At 34.5% G+C, this 17,933-nt stretch overlaps 1 protein-coding gene across 3 annotated transcripts; it reads left to right on the top strand.

Annotated features, from left to right (window-relative positions):
• The first annotated feature begins 829 nt into the window (after positions 1 to 829).
• On the top strand, positions 830 to 10,727 carry LOC122596741 (aspartate--tRNA ligase, chloroplastic/mitochondrial-like). 3 transcript variants are annotated; one of them, XM_043769381.1, is made up of 16 exons: positions 830 to 1,621; positions 2,223 to 2,366; positions 2,451 to 2,560; positions 3,021 to 3,132; positions 3,249 to 3,320; positions 5,047 to 5,138; positions 5,247 to 5,367; positions 5,999 to 6,121; positions 6,212 to 6,407; positions 6,942 to 7,129; positions 7,216 to 7,287; positions 7,389 to 7,487; positions 7,913 to 7,993; positions 8,092 to 8,149; positions 8,362 to 8,533; positions 10,435 to 10,727. In XM_043769381.1, the coding sequence occupies exons 1-15, from the start codon at positions 1,241 to 1,243 to the stop codon at positions 8,529 to 8,531; spliced, it is 2,019 nt and encodes a 672-aa protein (XP_043625316.1). In that variant the 5' UTR covers positions 830 to 1,240; the 3' UTR covers positions 8,532 to 8,533; positions 10,435 to 10,727. The 3 variants fall into 3 exon arrangements, 2 of the variants coding, with proteins under 2 accessions (XP_043625316.1, XP_043625308.1); XM_043769373.1 differs by having other exon boundaries at positions 8,080 to 8,149; XR_006323372.1 differs by lacking the exons at positions 8,092 to 8,149; positions 8,362 to 8,533; positions 10,435 to 10,727 and having other exon boundaries at positions 7,244 to 7,287.
• The last annotated feature ends 7,206 nt before the right edge of the window (positions 10,728 to 17,933 follow it).

Here is a 17,933-nt window from a genome sequence, read left to right as displayed (position 1 = left end):
CAATGTATATATGTTTGAACGATGACCACTTTACAGTTTGCGTAATTACTCTTTGCGGCTCGTCGTATTTTAACGTCAAGAAACGTCTGATCGAATGATGAAAAACAAACGGCCTTAAGAGCATCAGGTATGGTTCATGGACCCAGAACCATCTAGAACGCCACCTCAATGCCACATCAGCTTTCATTATTTCACCACTTTTAGGTCATTATGGACGCAGAACGAAACAGAACACATAACACTATTTTTTCTATTATTTTATTTTACTTATAAAAATTACTTAAATTATTTATAAGTAACTTTTTATTCAAAAATACATATAAAAAAGTATTAATAATGAAAACAAAGTAATCTATGATTCTATGAATAATAAAGTCACTTAGCTTGTAATATCAATTAATTATTAACGAGCATGGTACTCGTGCAATGCGGCGGCGAGTCGGCGATAACAGTGGTGGCGACATCTATTGGTGTAAGTAAAACGTAAAAGTATTTAATTTAAAATGGTTAATAGAGATCTTTTGTAAAATAATAGACTAATAGTGTAATTTAATATTAAGGGTTTATAGTGATTTAATTCATTAAGGGTATTATAGTCAATTTGTATGTCCCATTTATGTAAACTTTCAACATAGGGGTTATAATTTCTATATAGAAGTATAGAAATAAGGAATAAACGAAAGTTAACAACGTATGTATTATCTAAAATTACAAACTAAAATACCATTTTTATAAATATTAGTAGTATAGGGTTGAATTTATAAATTTGTACAGTAAAGGGATAATATGTTTATCTCTTTCGTTGAACCACTGCCATCCAAAACAACCCCTTTATCTCCCTCTCTTTACATATACATAGAACTTTCTATCTCTATAATTTTCTATAATAATAATAATAATAATCATATATGCAGGTAGATATAAAAACCATAACCATTTAATCCAAATATATAGAATAGTAATAAAAAGGAAGAAAACAATAGAATAGCTGAACGCCGGACATCGGGGTTTGATTGCCGCATCACGAACCACGAACCAAGAACCAAGATTCCGGTATGGTTGAGGGGTCGGCGCCGATTGTACAGGTAGGATTCGGGGTCGGCGTCGAGAGCCCATACCCCATGCTCTAACTTTGCAATCCACAAAACCCTTTCATACTCTCTTGTAAACATATATACAAAAAAAAAAAAAAAAGTAGATAAGCCCTTTATTCTCTGCAAAAACCCAATCAAATCAAAACATGTCTGTTATTCTCCGGGTCTTACCCGACATAGCAATCCTAACCAGACATCTTTCAACCCAAACCCGACCTCTATTTCGCCTCAACAGCATAATCCTTAAACCCCTTTTCACAAAATCTTTTACTTCTGTTTCTGCTTCAATAACGGAACCTGTGGTCACTAATCAGCCCACAGCTGCCAAAGAACAAAGACGAGAATCCGTACCCAGATCCATTCATGAAACCAGTAATCTTGAATGGGTCAACCGAAATGGGCTGTGTGGGGAACTGTGTGAAAATGATGTGGGTAAACGGGTCAGATTATGTGGGTGGGTTGCACTTCATAGAGGTCATGGTGGACTTACTTTTGTTAGTCTTAGAGACCATTCTGGGATTGTTCAGGTTTCATGTTTTTCTTTTTTGATACATTTTCTTAAATATAGTTTTTGTTTCTGTATTGATTTTGTTGTTTATATATATATGATAGTTAAAATGATGTGTTTGTAATCATTTTTAGTGAAAAACTAAATCACGGAAACACACATTTTACCAAATTTTCTCTTTTAATGTAACAAATTTATATAGCTTTAGCAATGAATTCAAATTGCCACACCTCACCATTTAAATTGCTATAGAAGTCCCATTTTAGATATGTGCTTTAAAAAAAGAAGAATGTTACTTACAATTAAAATATATTACATCAAAAGGTAAACTTTTTCGATAAGTAAAGTGAAAATTTTGGTAAAAGCTTGTTTATACTGCATTTGTAAATTGACAGGGTGGAACGTGCAACGTTTTTGCGAGAACAAATTTCATTTTTTTGCATTAATCGTTATCAAGTTGAAACATGGCTGCATAATTGATAATTTGATACCAATCCACTCAGTTGTATTAGTCGGTAAAAAATGAAACTTCGTTGAATTTATAAGTTATTTGCCTCGTAATTTTTGTTTCATATAGATTTCCATGAATTTATTTATGTTGTTGGATTGGTTAACATCAGGTCACTACACTTCCGAACGAATTCCCTGAAGCTCATTCTATGGTGAATGACTTGAGACTTGAGTATGTAGTTTCTATAGAAGGTGTTGTACGGCTGCGTCCTAGTGATTCGGTTAATGTAAACATGAAGACTGGCATGATAGAGGTGGGTTCATGTGTGATGTAGGGTCTGTAAAATCAGTATCTCTGTAATTGTTTGCTGTAACTTAATAGTAGGTATATGCTTCAGGTCACTGCAGAGCAAGTCCAGGTGTTGAATTCGGTGAGGGCTAAATTACCGTTTTTGGTTACCAGCTCAGATGATGCTAAAGATTCTATAAAAGAGGAGATTCGCTTGAGGTATATATCACAGATCTTTATAAGTCCACATGAATATCTTGTTTATAATTGTTAGAAAGCATGCATCTTTTGCTAGTCTCATTTACATTCATACACTGTCCTTTGTAATTCTGATTACTGGAGGTTGCATATGGGGTTGATTGAGTAACTGGTGAAAGCAACGAACCTTTTGGTACCAGTCGAGCGGCATCAAATATGATTACAAAGACTTTATTATGTTCATAACACTCTAATAAACATCATTTCTAGGAGATTTTATACATGAAGGTATTCTTGTGCATTTGTACTGTTCCACCCATTCGAAAAATTTTGTTTTTAGCCAACTAAACTTAGCATGAATGGACAAATCAGACTATGCCTTCTAGTCAATATTTTTAATATCTGGACAAAATTATATTAAAGATGGATTCTTGTTTTTGGGATACTCTTTTGGTTAAAGGTTTTAAAATCAATTTTGTAGATACCGTTGCCTTGATTTACGTCGACCACAAATGAATTCCAACATCATGCTGCGACATCAAGTAGTGAAGCTTATCCGACGGTATTTAGAAGATGTGCATGGTTTTGTGGAGGTACTTTACTGATAACCTCAAGTTTGAGCTCTTCAAACACAAACCATTTTTTTTTATAAAAAAAAGGTGTTTATCCACTTTGTTTTGATCTTGACTTTTTCATGGGTGTAAGGTAGATTGAGACTCCAATACTCTCTAGGTCAACTCCTGAAGGTGCTCGGGATTATTTGGTTCCGTCAAGAGTTCAGGTATTACATTGTATTAAACATTCATCATGCACTTTTTGCAGCTAATTTTGCATATGATGTGAACTGATTAATTTGTTATTCTATATGTCCATTCAACTAGGTATATGATAAAAGAATTTCATGAAAACATACGAGTTAAGTCTATCTAGTGTCGTGGTTACTGATGTTATACGACTCGCTGCCTTCCAGCTTTTTATTGAAAGCATGTATAACATTTGGAGCGTAAAGGCTATAATTCATGATAAATGACTTGACATAATTGTCTAACAGATTATTGCTTCTACATGCTTTGATAAATTACAGAACATTTCAATAATATATTACCAGTTGAGTGTCTAACAGAAGACCCATTTTCGAGATGATTAACAATTCTTCCTTTTTTTTTTAACTGAAATTATATCAAGTAAACGCCACTAGCAAGAGTCTAGAAGCAAAAGTGCGCAAATACAATCTAGAACTAAAACAAATCCACTCATCCTAGATCTCTCCTGAGGCTTTAACCGCGAAGACTGTAAGAAGGTCAAAAAACTCGTGCCAATTATAGAAACCCGAGTCACGATAAAGCCCCGCCCCTGGAAATCGTGTCATTGGTTTTCACTCAGCAGTCTGTTTGATGCATTCCAAACATTTCTTCCTTTTAATGTGTCTCCGAAGAGAATGCACTATTTGTCTTGGATATATGTCTATGAAGTGACTACATCTTAAAATTCACAATAGGCGATATTTGCATTTTCAATGGACATTTATCTTTCAACCAACTTATTTGATTTACGAAAAGCTTTCAGCTTGGTTAAAGTTTTATATGTTAAAGACAGTGCTACTTATATAAAAGCTTAGAGCACATAGGGTTTGCCAAATTTAACTTTGACGAAACTGGTGTAACAGTTTGGATTACAAAATACTGTAAGTTTACACAGTTTGCATTATAGTGTTATTATACATCACAAATAGGAACTTAACTTTAACAAAACTGGTGTAACATTTTCGATTACAAAATACCATAAGTTTACACAGTTGCATTCTAGTGTTATTATACATCGTCCATTGGGTTACACTCACTCTGTAGTCTTCACCCTTACTCCAGAAGGCACATGCTATAAGGTTGACTATAAAAGTATAAGAAAAATCTATCTGCCTGGCTGTTGCTTTAGAGTTTTAGTCAAGCACTCTATTCTTGCTACTAAGAAGTTATCATTAGCTCTTTCTACCAGGATGACTTCATCTATTTGCTTACAACATACCTAATGGCTGTGCTTGGTGAATCACCAATATAGAAAATCATTTTGATGTAAGTTAGGTACTTATGGCTTATATAAAAGGCTAATTTTTCATCAAATGAAACATCTAATTTGGGGTTTAATGAAAGAACAAAGTAGAAAGTATCTCTTGATGTTTTAGTTACCAGGTTTTCGTATTTAGTGAATGTTGGTAAAATAGAGGTTAGTAAGTTGTAAGTAAGGAAAATACTAACCGGGGTTATTCCATGCCCCCTTACCCAAAAAAAAAAAAGTTGTAAGGAAGTCCACGGGGGTCACTATTATTAAAGGTTCTTTTCTGTTTTGCACAAAGGGCTTAAAATGATTGAAAATGTACAATCAAGATAGAGGGGAACAATTATAAATGTTCTATTTCTTGGAACTATCGGTTAGAAATCTTTAGATATTTGTATCTATTCAGGATTGTTATGGTAATTATATTCTGAATCACACTTGCTCACTTTATGAAGCCAGGAACGTTCTATGCTTTGCCTCAAAGTCCACAGCTGTTCAAGCAAATGCTTATGGTCTCTGGTTTTGACAAATACTATCAAATAGCAAGGTCTCTTTTTATCTTCTTTATTTCTGTTTATTATAAGCTTTTCGTTGACAGTGCCCATACTTTACTCCACTCTGATTGTTCAACTAATTCACCATCGTTTTATGACAGGTGTTTTAGGGATGAAGATTTAAGGGCAGATAGACAACCTGAATTCACACAACTGGATATGGAGTTAGCTTTCACTCCTCTTGAGGACATGTTAAGCCTCAACGAAGATCTGATTAGAAAGGTTAGGAACACTTTATATGCTATGAAAGATGGATTTGAAGCTGACCTTTTTTCCTGTCCATTATTTACTCAAAGTTAGACGGGATTCTCCTTTTTTTTTTGTAAATGTGAAGGAAATGTAAAAATAGCAAACAGTTCATAACCCACTTACCGTTTCATATTGAATCTGATTATCTGATTATTATGACTTAGTCGCCTTAACGGGTTTCTAACGTTTGGATAAACCAATACGCAGATTCTGTCTGTTTAATTTGGTTATATTGAAACAAGCGGTTCCATCTTAGCTGCAACAAAACTTATCTCCTAAGAGAAAAATAAAATTAGCGAATTACCCCTTCATGTAATATAGTTTCAGAGACTTCTACTCACAAGATGCAACTCTCCTTATTTTTTGGTCATTTTATGCTTTATTTCCAGAAACTGTTAAAAATTCAAACAATTGATTAGCTGATTGTTACGACTTCAAATTACAAAATGCACATCCAATTACCATTTCTGGTAGCCCTTTTATTACAACTGATGTTTCAAAATCACCTAGTTACTTAAAAATATGCACATCCAAAAACCTCTTGTTCTTTAGTAATTTGCTACTTTACTTTTATCTTAAGGGATAAACTCGTGGAATGTTTCAGGTTTTTCTGGATATAAAAGGTGTTGAGCTACCAAATCCTTTCCCAAGGCTTACATATGCTGAAGCAATGAGTCGTTATGGTTCTGACAGGCCAGACACCCGTTTTGATCTTGAACTCAAAGATGTAATAATACCGAGTTCTTTGTACAAACTTGTTTTCTGCTTTGTTGTAGAAATATTCATGTAACCCCTTCCGTTATTGTTACAATTACAGGTATCTGATATTTTCTCAGATTCTTCTTTCAAAGTTTTCACAGATGCTATAAATGATGGTGGAATTGTCAAAGTAATCTGTGTGCCTTCAGGAGCCAAAGCTTTTTCTAACACTGCTCTGAAGAAAGGTGACATTGTAAGTGAAGCAATCAAATCTGGGGCAAAGGGTTTGCCATTTTTGAAGATCTTGGAAGATGGTAATAGCTAATATTATGTAATTTATGCTCCAGCGAAAGTTGGTTGGGTAATGGGTCAAGGTGTTTGGGTCCTAGGGGTTATTTTATAGCCGGGGTTAAATCAGGTGAATTCTGATTGTTTTCAAACATTTCTGTTTAAGTATGTCAAAAACTTTACTATCATTGCTACAGTGTAAGATATAATATGAACTAATCGAGTTAGGAGATTTAATGCATTTGAAGTACACTTTGGACTGCATTTCACCTGTTAGATAGATTTGATCTTTTTTTGGAAAAGCATGGCATTTAAAAGAAGTTTTACCTATTTGACTTGTTTGAGATAAACTATAATCTAAGTCAGTCTAATAAATTGTATTGTTAATAACCTTTAGTTTATACAAATAGATTATGTTTGGTAAATACATTATATGTATTTGGAGACGAAATTGATAACATCCATACCCACATCCCTGGATATGGATACTAATCTTATAAGTCACACAGACGAGGATTGATGGATATTTTGGCTTATTGGTTAACGTTTTTTTCTTGTAGGTCAACTTGAAGGGGTTCCTGCACTAACATCAAGCTTGGATCCCACGAAAAAAGAACTATTTCTAAAAAGATGTGAGGCTGGACCGGGTGATCTTATTTTGTTTGCCGTGGGTCCTAGTGTATTGGTTAACAAAACTTTAGACCGGCTCAGGATGTATGTAGCTACCATGTTGGGCTTGGTTGACAATGTGAGTTCTTAAGCTAATCCACTGACTCACTCTTCATACTTTTTTTATGTGTGAATATTGTAGTAAACTGTTATTTTCATATGCAGTCTAAGCACTCTATCTTGTGGGTAACAGATTTCCCCATGTTTGAATGGAATGACATTGAGCAGAGGCTTGAGGTTTGTACTATAGCGAACAAGTGTTGGTCAATATATAAATATAATAGTAACATAAAGGTTTAATTTAATGCTTATAAAACATGGTCATATTAACTTTTCAGGCACTTCATCACCCATTTACTGCGCCAAATCCGGAAGACATGAACGATCTTGCTTCTGCTCGTGCTTTAGCTTATGACATGGTCTACAATGGAGTCGAGGTAATTTTTAACGTTGGAAATGTTTCTGTAGCATGAGGTTTGAAGAGGTGTTTGAATGTGTGTATTGAGGATTTGAGGGTGATTATATGACAGTAAATAACCAGAATCAGATAATCAGTTTTGATAAAACAGGATGTAGAAAACAGTTTCCGAGTGTGCTTCTGTTGAACTTATAATACTCGGATGATTAGATGAGTCTTTGGAACTTTTTGATTATATAATAGAAAAGATGGCCAAGGACATGTTATAAAAAAACGGAGATGTTTCGTGAAACGTTGTTTAAAGTCTTAAAAATGTGGCCAAGGGAAAGTGGTAAATAAGTAATGTACTATTCCCTTAGATATGATCCCTAGATGATAAACAGGAACCACAGTCTCACTTAAATAAGAAAGTTTTCTTTTAACTAGTTTTATTTCTGCTTCTAGATCGGTGGAGGAAGTTTAAGAATTTTTAGGCGCGATGTCCAGCAAAGGGTTCTAGAGATCGTTGGCATTGCCCCTGAGCAGGTGAGGAGATACAACTTATAATGGCATGCTGATTGAACCTGATAAAGTTACTGTCTTTTAATGAAAGAAGCGCTTTTAACTATTAGGTGTTATATCAGGCTGAAGCAAAGTTTGGATATCTACTAGAGGCTTTGGACATGGGTGCTCCCCCACATGGTAAGAAAGGCTTTCACTTTGACTTTTAGGGTCAAATGACTACTTTTTGGCATTTAGATAATTTGAAGAGCCTTCAAGAATTGGTCGATTTTCCCGTCTGAAACTTGTCGATCAAACATGCTTGACTAAGAGTCATGTTGTAGGATCACTGTGTAAACTATTTATTATTTGCTATGGGAATTCTGAGCTGATCCAGTTTCGTGGGTTTCCAGGAGGAATTGCTTTTGGGTTAGATCGACTGGTGATGCTACTGAGTGGTAGCAGTTCAATAAGGGACGTGATAGCCTTTCCCAAAACCACCACGGCACAATGTGCTCTTACTCATTCACCTTCAGAGGTTGATCCTCAACAACTCCGAGACCTCTCTTATCGTCTTCAGTAGAGGTACGACATTTTGTTATTTTAAAAGGAAAATCATACATTTTACAAGCATGCATCATTTGTAATTTTATATTTCATTCTAGTATAGTTACCGGCAAAAAGTTTGTATACATCTAAATGAGACCCTTATTTATCTTAGTAATAAAAATATGCTAATAATTGAATTTTTGAATGAATTTAAATTCACCTTTAATTAATCTAGGAATTCATATTAGCTGTATATAAAGTTATAAACCATTAATTCTAGAAATAGATTTGATTCAGGATTTTCTTAAAGAAGACATTGAAAGTTGGTTATCTGCAAATTTCTTTAGCATTTCAAATTAGTTTAGTATCCTTGTGAAATGTTATATCCTCAAGTGGTGATATATATTTGAAATTTTGAAGAGGGTAAGTGGTCACTTTGGTCACATTATGTCATTTAGTGCCAAGAAAGGTATCATCTCAAATAAAGTATGATTTGGAACAGCTTTCTATTTCTCTACGTTTAACCCATAGCAGTTCATTATTATCAAAAACTTTACTGATAAATGGTCCATTTTACATAACTTGTGTATTGGAAATTATTGATAGTTATTGGTGTGGGACTGTGGGGGCAGATCTACACTAGCTCAAGCCCAAATCTGCCAAAATGTTTGTCTGAAAGCATGGCTGGCTTTCTGCTTTACATTATTAATTTGTTGTGGTTGGAGTTTATTGTGTACTTAAATTGATGAGTTGTTTTGTTTTCTTGAAGCTTTAATGCAATACTATCTGTCTATCTATGCTTTAGCAAGATGCAAAACATTTTGTCTAATTTCGGGTTTCTGAAAATTCGTAATAGTAAATTTGAAAGAGCATATGCAAAAATCGTTGTACTCTGATACTTAGGGGGTGTTTGGGATTGATTTTTTGATTATTGTGTTTTGATATCACAAATAATCTATTTTAAGTGTTTGGTAAAAAAATATTGAAAATTAATTTTTCACGTTTTGGTGTGATGAAAACGCAGAAATCTAAAAGTGGCTCCCCCCTTACTGCACCAAAACATGATTTATGATATTAGTTCTCCCGCCATATTATTTACCCTATATACCCTTATAAAGCCACCGTCTCCACAATTTATCATCACCTAATTCATAGTTTTTCATCCCTGTTCTCCTTTCCACTAATCAAAAAAGATCTTCAAGTAATAATCGAACTAAGGTAATGTATTCAATACTTATTTTATATTATCCTTAGCTTATATGTTTATTCAAAGCAATAATAAACAAAAAAATTTAGGATTATTGTATTACTCCATCAGATTGATTTATGAGTATAATATTTAAATATTCCATTAGAATTTTTTATATGAGTCCCAACTCATGTTGATGTTATTGTTATAGGTATAATTTTTTTAAATATTCCGTCAGATGATTTATAGGTATAATCAATAGTAGAGTTATACAAAATCCCAAATCATGTTGATGTTATTGTTATATTTTGTCTGTTAAGTTTGTTTACGAGTAGTATTATATTAGCTAGGTATACTAGGAATTTTAGACGTGTTGGCCATCCTACACATCGCTAGAATGACGATCTATATATGAGTTAAGTAAGAGAGAAAATTGTGAGATATCTAATGCAATTCAAGTGAAGGTTTTTAGTACATAGTTATCGTTGCAATCCATAATTACAAAGATTATGTTTTGAAATTCATCAATACGTTGCCTTTGCAATCCCTCCTTCGGTACTAAATTGGCATTGCTATACTAAATTCATTTGTCCTTTGCATCTTTCTGTTGCAGGTCTTAGATGTATGTTTATTGTAGGTTGGTTGAGGTGTGTCTGTCAGTTATTTTGGCATCATACAGATTGATGCTAGATTGCTAGGAATTTTTTACATATCTGCCTTTTCAATGGAAAATGCAATTTGGCTGCAGGTAGCATCACATAGGTGGTAGGCATGGTTCAGAGCAAGTTGGAATTAGCTGCTGGTCTCTTCGGCAGAATATGACATATGTGACTAGGCATTCTTGCATTTAGAAATCTGCTGGGAGTATTTTTTATGGGTTGTTTCCAGTTTAGTTAGCTGCAAATGTGTAGAGAAAGCTTGGTTTATTTCCCTTTTCTTTAAATTTTTTTTGGGGATGGTTAATAATTGGTGCGTTGTGCCTATCGCGTCTTATGAACTCGTCTTAATAAAGTACATTCCATTCGAAAGGTTGTTAGATTCTGTTTATGAGTTCTATTGCTGAACTTTTCATTCCAAAAGGCAAATGGTACAACATAAGTTTTTGTACCTGACTCACTAATAAAAGTAGTATAGGCATTACACAGCATCACACTTTTGTATATAAGTCATTCCAAAAGGTGAAGGGTTGATCTTGAGATCCAAGTTATGCATAGCAAAACAGCAGTGAATGAATACTAAAAGAATTGCATTTTGTTTTAACCTCACATGTAAGAACAGTAGGCTTTGCTAAATGCTTATCACTTGAACTTAAGAAAACCATAAGTTGACATGGTTAAAATACCCATGTGATTACTGTTCTTTTTGGTCATTTTACTTGTTTACTTTTAGGAATATATATATATTTGCCAAACACTTGAATAACTGATTATCTAATTAATGTGATATCAAACAACATAATCAAATTCAAACATTATGTTTCAATAGTACGTTTTGTAAAAGCTGATTATCTGATAATGATTATTCAAAACGCATAATCTATTTTCAAAAAGTAATCTCAAACACCCTGAAAATAAGTATACATATTTTCAGGAGTTGGTTACGTTTCATGTGCAACATGTTTATGCATATTTTTACAAATTAAACATAGCAAATGATTAATGTTTATCAAATCCATACTTAAATTCATCTGTACCTTCTAAACCGGAGGGAAGTAAATTATTGTACATACTCTGATAGCGAGGCCGTACATCTTTGAATAAGTGACCATACGTTTTACGAATGTTCAGTTTGCAGTAGGTACATTTCTTATTTGGCAGGTACTCTACAGCTTCACATTCTCAATGTCATGTTCACATTTTTCATGATTGAATAAGATTTAAAATTGAAGTTCTTCAAAAACGAGGCTGTATGAACTAAACATTAGTAATGAACTATTATCAGTGCGTTGCGACAAGGTTTAAATATGTTATTAACAGGTTTTTGACGTATTGTAATTTGTATCATATTCTTTGTGCATGATGATGATATGTTATAAGTTACATAAAGATAATTCTAAGTAGGGTTATGAAGAAATAATATCTTGTGCCAATTCACAAAAATTTGGATTCTTTACCTTACTTTAGTAAGTGATATGAATGTGTTTATAATATTGGCTAAAGTTGCTAGATGCTAGAGGAAATGCTTAAAGTTCATTTAAACTCTTTTGAGTCAAAACGTTCAAAGATCTTCAAAGGACCAAATCATCAGTTCATCAAGGACATTTCAGTGATTGAATAATCACATGAACTAATATGCGTACTTGTGTGTGATCAATGATATGTACTTAGGCTTTCATCAAGACGTGCTTGGATTGTGATATATATAACTTATCTATCCCTGTACTTGTTCTCTGTGCTTGTACCAGATCACGGTGAGTTCACTAGTTCCCCCTTTCGTACATTTGTTCAAAGTTCTTTATCGGGGACTGAAAAGCATGAAAACTATTTTGTACTAGTACATATGTTCTTGAACTATTTTACGTACTATACTATGAGCTTGATCTTGAACTACTTATGAAATGATTCTTAAACTATTTTAAGGAGTATTTAAGTCTTGAATGGGCATGATCTTAAATACAAATATACTACTGTACTTGATCTTTAACATGTTCTAGTTCTTATTCGTTCTTGTTCAGTACTTGTCCACCACTATTAATGTACATCCCACAGTTCAGGGATTACTATGTTCTAGTGCTAAATTGTTCTTGTACAAGTTTTTGTTCACTGCTATCAATTCATATCCCACAGTCAGGGAATGAACCGTAGGTAATTATGGACATCGCTGTTTATGGTAGGCCCACCCTCATTCTCCACAGTTCAGGAGAATGCATATTACTTGTTCTTGTTCTTGTCATTGTTCTGACAAAGATCTTATTTGAAGTACTTGAGCTATATGAGCATATTATCACATTAGAGATCAGTTCTGGCCAATCGGTTTAGCAGTGACAACTTATATCTAAAGTTCATTATATGTTCAACGTGCAGATCTTGACCTAGTTCTTATTATTACAAAGTACTTATGTTCAACGTGCAGATCTTGACCTAGTTCTTATTATTACAAAGTACTTATGTTCAACGTGCAGATCTTGACCTAGTTCTTATTATTACAAAGTACTTATGTTCAACGTGCAGATCTTGACCTAGTTCTTACTATTACAAAGTACTTATGTTTAACGTGCAGATCCTGATCTAGGTCTTATTATTACAAAGTGCTTTGGTTCAACGTACAAAACTTGTGATCTTGTTCTTATTATACATATATACGTATATGTAAACTGAACGTACTTTATGTGAATCTCACCAACTACTTTTGTAGTTGACCTTTTGAACTTACATGTTTTTCAGGCTAGGTTCATAGATCTTTAGCATAGGAGTCTTCCTCTTAAGCTCATCTCCTTTGGCGATTGTTCAAGCGTACAAGTTCAGGAGCTGTGAAGACCTCCCTTTGCTTGTTCTGTTCAAGACTTGGTACTTAAAGACAATTTGTTCTGTCTTCTGTTCATTGACTATTCTGAGTACTCTTACGTTCTGTATTAACTATCGTACTTCTGTTCTTTATTAATATAATGGTTGTGTTGGAACTTGTACTGTGTGCAATTGTACTTATCTGTGCATCCCGTATATTCCGCTTTAGCGGGGTGTTACAGTTGGTATCAGTAGCCATGGTTATAGTGAACACCGAGCTTTTCTTAGGGGAAAACTCAAGCTATAACTTGAATCCACTCCGAGGTGAACCTTCATACGACCGGTTTGAGTAGTAAGTACTCTTACCATAATTAGACGTAACTTGATCAACTACGTCTAATTACGGTAAAAGTACCTAGTACTCAAGGTGTGTTGTTAAAGGCGTCATCCACTTCATAGAGCTCTATTAAGAACTCCGTGCAATCTCGTTCGTGATCATATCAGTTCTAGTTCATTCGTTCTCTTAAGACATACGTGCTTGTGCTTCGATTATAGCCCTTAGAGCTTATACGACTATAGGTCCTTATCGTACGACCGACGACTGTTCTTGTTCATATTATGTGCTAAAGACGATCATTTATTAACGTACTACGTGCTTGGAGCTATAGATTTGTTCGAAACGTAATCGAGTTCATATTTTCCGTCTTATCAGGAGATATAAGGAAGGATGCCTGCTAAACGGGGAAGAAAACCTAGGGTAATTCCAAAGCAGGAGTAACTTATAGAACAAAAGAAGAACTTGGTGAAGTAAAAAGGGGACTAACAAAGCTCCTTGATCAAGGTAAAAGTATAGAAGTACTTGAAGACGTTGTAAAAAAGTTGGAGAATTGGAAGCCAGGAGAAACTAGTAAGCTACTAGTTGAAAAGAAGCAAAGCCCGTTCTACGTATTTGAAGACCCCTACAAGATACTAAAAAGGGAGAAAGAGAAATCTGCTAAGGCCTCAAAATGAATAGGTCAAAATCTTTAGCAGTAAGGGCTGCTAGTGGAAGAAATACAATAAACCCTATATCCAACCAAGAAGATCAAATTCGTGACTACCGGCAGTCAAGTCGCCTCAATCACCAACTCCAAATGAGGATCCCAAGATCCTTAAGAAGCAGAAGTTACAACAGGACCATAGAAAGTCAGCTAGATCCCAACCAAGAGTTGGAGCTATCAAACAGAAGAAAAGCAAGTTTGGTACCCGCAGAAGTCTTATATGAATCAAGAGGCTGGTCTAAATCTAGGCATAGAGTCTACCAACATCACACCATTGCAAAAAGCCAAGGATGAAATAGAACCTTTGTATGATGAAAAATTTCTTCGACTTGGTATGGTATAACAATTTATTCGTCCATTGGATAACGAATTTGAGACTGATGAAGTTGAGAAACCAAAAGATGAATTTTTCGTTAATTTGATGCTCTAAATGCTTCTTACGAAACAAAAGAGTCTTCAATTTTTAAATTGGAAGAAATTGCATTGAATTTTCAAAACCAAGAATCTGTTTGTCCTTTACCTAAACCAACTAAAATGTATATTCCATCAACATTTTTGGAAAAACAAATAGAAGGTTTACAACAAAAGGTGGATTCTCAACAAAAAGTCATTGATCATCTCAAGTCTCAAAGTCCATATTCAGAGGATAAATTAGTTGTTGTACATGCTAAGAAAGTTTGTGAGAATGCTTCTACTCAAACTGACCTAATTGATTTAGTAGAACATTCAACCCAAACTACTTGTGTTTCATCTACAAATTCCTCCACTCAGACCTTGACTGATCCTCTTGAATGTTCATGTCAAAATGTTGCTACTGTTATAGCTGATGATTATGTGCAATCTGATTTATCTAATGACGAACTTGCGCATAGTTTAGTTTTGATATGGTACTTCTATAGGTTTTTCACTTGTAATACTCTTGATGAGTTAGTTGTTCACCCTAAGCTTAGTTCTAGTATAGGTGTTGATACTTCTACTCAAATTTTTTGTGAAACCAAAGATGTGTCAGTTCAAGTTGAACTAAATTCTGAGACTACCAATCAACCTCCGGTGAATCTCTTCACAAAAGATGATTTTGATAAATTCATGGAGGGAGAATATGTATTTGATTTAGAAACTGAGAAAAAGATTGAATCTACCAAAATCAAAGTTGAAACAAATGAGGAATCTCAAAACCCATTTTGCAAAGCTCCAACTTCATGTTATTCAAAGAAACGAGTTATTTCCAAACTCGTCAAGACTGAACCAAAGACCATCACAAAAATCAATAAGTTAAAACCAAAGTGTCTTACCCCGGATAATCATGTCAAAACCAAACAAGTTGAGACCATTCCCAGAACAAAGTACACCAAAGTGAAACTTCCGAAAGACAATCCTAATGTTTCTTCATCTAACTCTCAATCTAGCTCATTACCTAAGATATCTAAGTCTAGCTCAGTTTCGCTAACTAGGGATACTTCAAATGGTGCAACTAGAAATAAGGATAGATATGGGTGGTTTTCTCACGATAAACCAAAGAAACAAGAGGTTTCCGCACCTACAAAAGACTCTAAAAAGATGAAAGTGTTCAAAAACCCTCGTTCTAATCTTCTTAGTGTCAATTCAACAGGTGGAAAGAGCTTAATTAGTGATACTAAATGGGTTGCTAAGTCATTAGAACCTAAGATCACTAGTAAGCATGTTGAGGAAAAGAAGAAGAGGAGGAGGAGAAAGAGTCATAATAGGAAGAAGAGAGTTCCTATTGATCTGAACAATACATCTTTGAAAAACAATGTTAATAATACTAAGGCAATGCCTTGTGGGTCTGTAAACAATTTTAATTCTCTTGCTTGTGTGAATGATTTGAATGCTGATAGACATGTTACTTTTAATTCTAATGTGAATGTACGTACCTTTTATCCAAATGTGCTTATTGATGATGTGTTTGTTAATGCTTATGTTGATTCTAAAGCATGTTTGTATGCATTTCCTAAGTTATATACCCTGCCTGTGTTAACTAACCACAAAGGACCCGTCTTCAAGTGGGTACCTAAAGTCGGTTAAATTTCTTTGATTGCAGGAAATAACCATCTGTGTTTGGATACTTGATTCCGGGTGTTCAAAACACATGACTGGCAATAAAGCATTGCTCAAGAACTTTATCGAACGATTCATGGGAACTGTTCAATTTGGAAACAACAATTTCACTCCTATCTTAGGTTATGGAGACATTGAACGCAATGAAATTGTCATCAAGAAAGTTCATTATGTTGAAGGATTAAGTCATAACTTGTTCAGTGTTGGACAATTCTGTGACAACAATCTTCAAGTTCTCTTTCGACAATCTCTTTGCGAAGTCCAAACTCTAGATGGAGTTGACATTCTTTGTGGCGACCGTGATGATAACCTTTTTACCGTTAATCTCGATAATAACCAACCAACTGATAATATTTGTCTCATTTCAAAGGCTACGTCAAAGAATTCGTGGTTATGGCATAGAAGGCTTTCTCATCTAAATTTTCCAACAATCAATACTTTAATCAACAAGCATCTTGTTGAAGGCTTACCAGACTATAAGTATGAAAGTGAGCATGTCTGTCCTTTTTGTGCTGTTGGGAAGATTAAGCAAGCTTCTCATAAACTTAAGTAATCTCCAAATTCGTTGGCACCTCTTCATTTGCTTCACATGGATCTTTGTGTAGATGCAGATTCGTTGTGACAATCGCAACATAGATTTGATTATTGTTTATGTTTTTAGGAACTTGTTTGTAATCATTTAAATAAGAACTAGTGTTGATATTTAATGATTACGTTTGAACTTCAATATTATATCTGTTTATGTTTTATATTGTGTTTGTGTGTTATATATTGTTTTGCTGGTACAAGAACATAGAATCAATGTTTATAAGTGTCGTAGAACACTTAAACGATGATTGGATGTTATGTACGAGCCAAACAAAGCTAAACAAAGAGTCAAAGGTCGTCCCTCGTGCTGACATCATCAGCATGTAGGAACAACCTCGTGCTGACATCAGCACGAGGCAGTCGATTGACTTATTGTTTCGGGCCTAATCTTCATTTAAGGCCTAAGCCCACACGATCCAATACTTAACTAGTATAAATACAAGACCTAATCTACGGAATTAGGTTAATCCTTGTTAATTGTTTTCGAATTATTCACGAATTTACGAGTCAAGGTTATTTGTTCCTTCGTGTGATCTCCTATACGAACCACAAGCCTTTTGCATCTCCTTGGGTTGGTTAATTACTTATTAATCAACAAAAGCTAATAGCAATCTAGTTATCTCAAGAGGATTTCGCACTTATTATGATCCACGCAACAATAGGGCACCTTACAAGTGGTATCAGAGCCCTAAGATTGATTACCAGAAGGTTTAAGATCGTTTGATTAGCTATTGATTGTAATTTCGTTTGAAATTCGTGTTAATTTGCATTTTTGTGCTCTTCTTCGTGTTACTTCGTGCATACGTCAGCACTAATTGAACTTCGTGTTCGTGTTCAAGTCATCTGTCAACTTCGTGTTAGCTTCGTGCCATGTCAGCGCGAACCACTCTTCGTGACTTAGGTCGTGACTAGTGTTTCGTATACTTCGTGCCACGTATTCTTCGTGCTTCGTGCGACATGTACTTCGTGGAAGTCATACAGCTTTGTGCCACATGACTTCGTGCTTCGTGCCACATGAACTAAGTAGTATTTCATTTTATTTGAATTCAAAAGATTCGAAATGACGACTATACCAGCTGCCGCAAACTCACCTAATGCCC

The sequence above is a fragment of the Erigeron canadensis genome, chromosome 1 (genome assembly GCF_010389155.1).
Source record: "Erigeron canadensis isolate Cc75 chromosome 1, C_canadensis_v1, whole genome shotgun sequence".
NCBI lineage: Eukaryota > Viridiplantae > Streptophyta > Magnoliopsida > Asterales > Asteraceae > Erigeron > Erigeron canadensis.
Note: the sequence above shows the minus strand (reverse complement) of the source record. Positions and strands in the feature narration are given on the sequence as shown.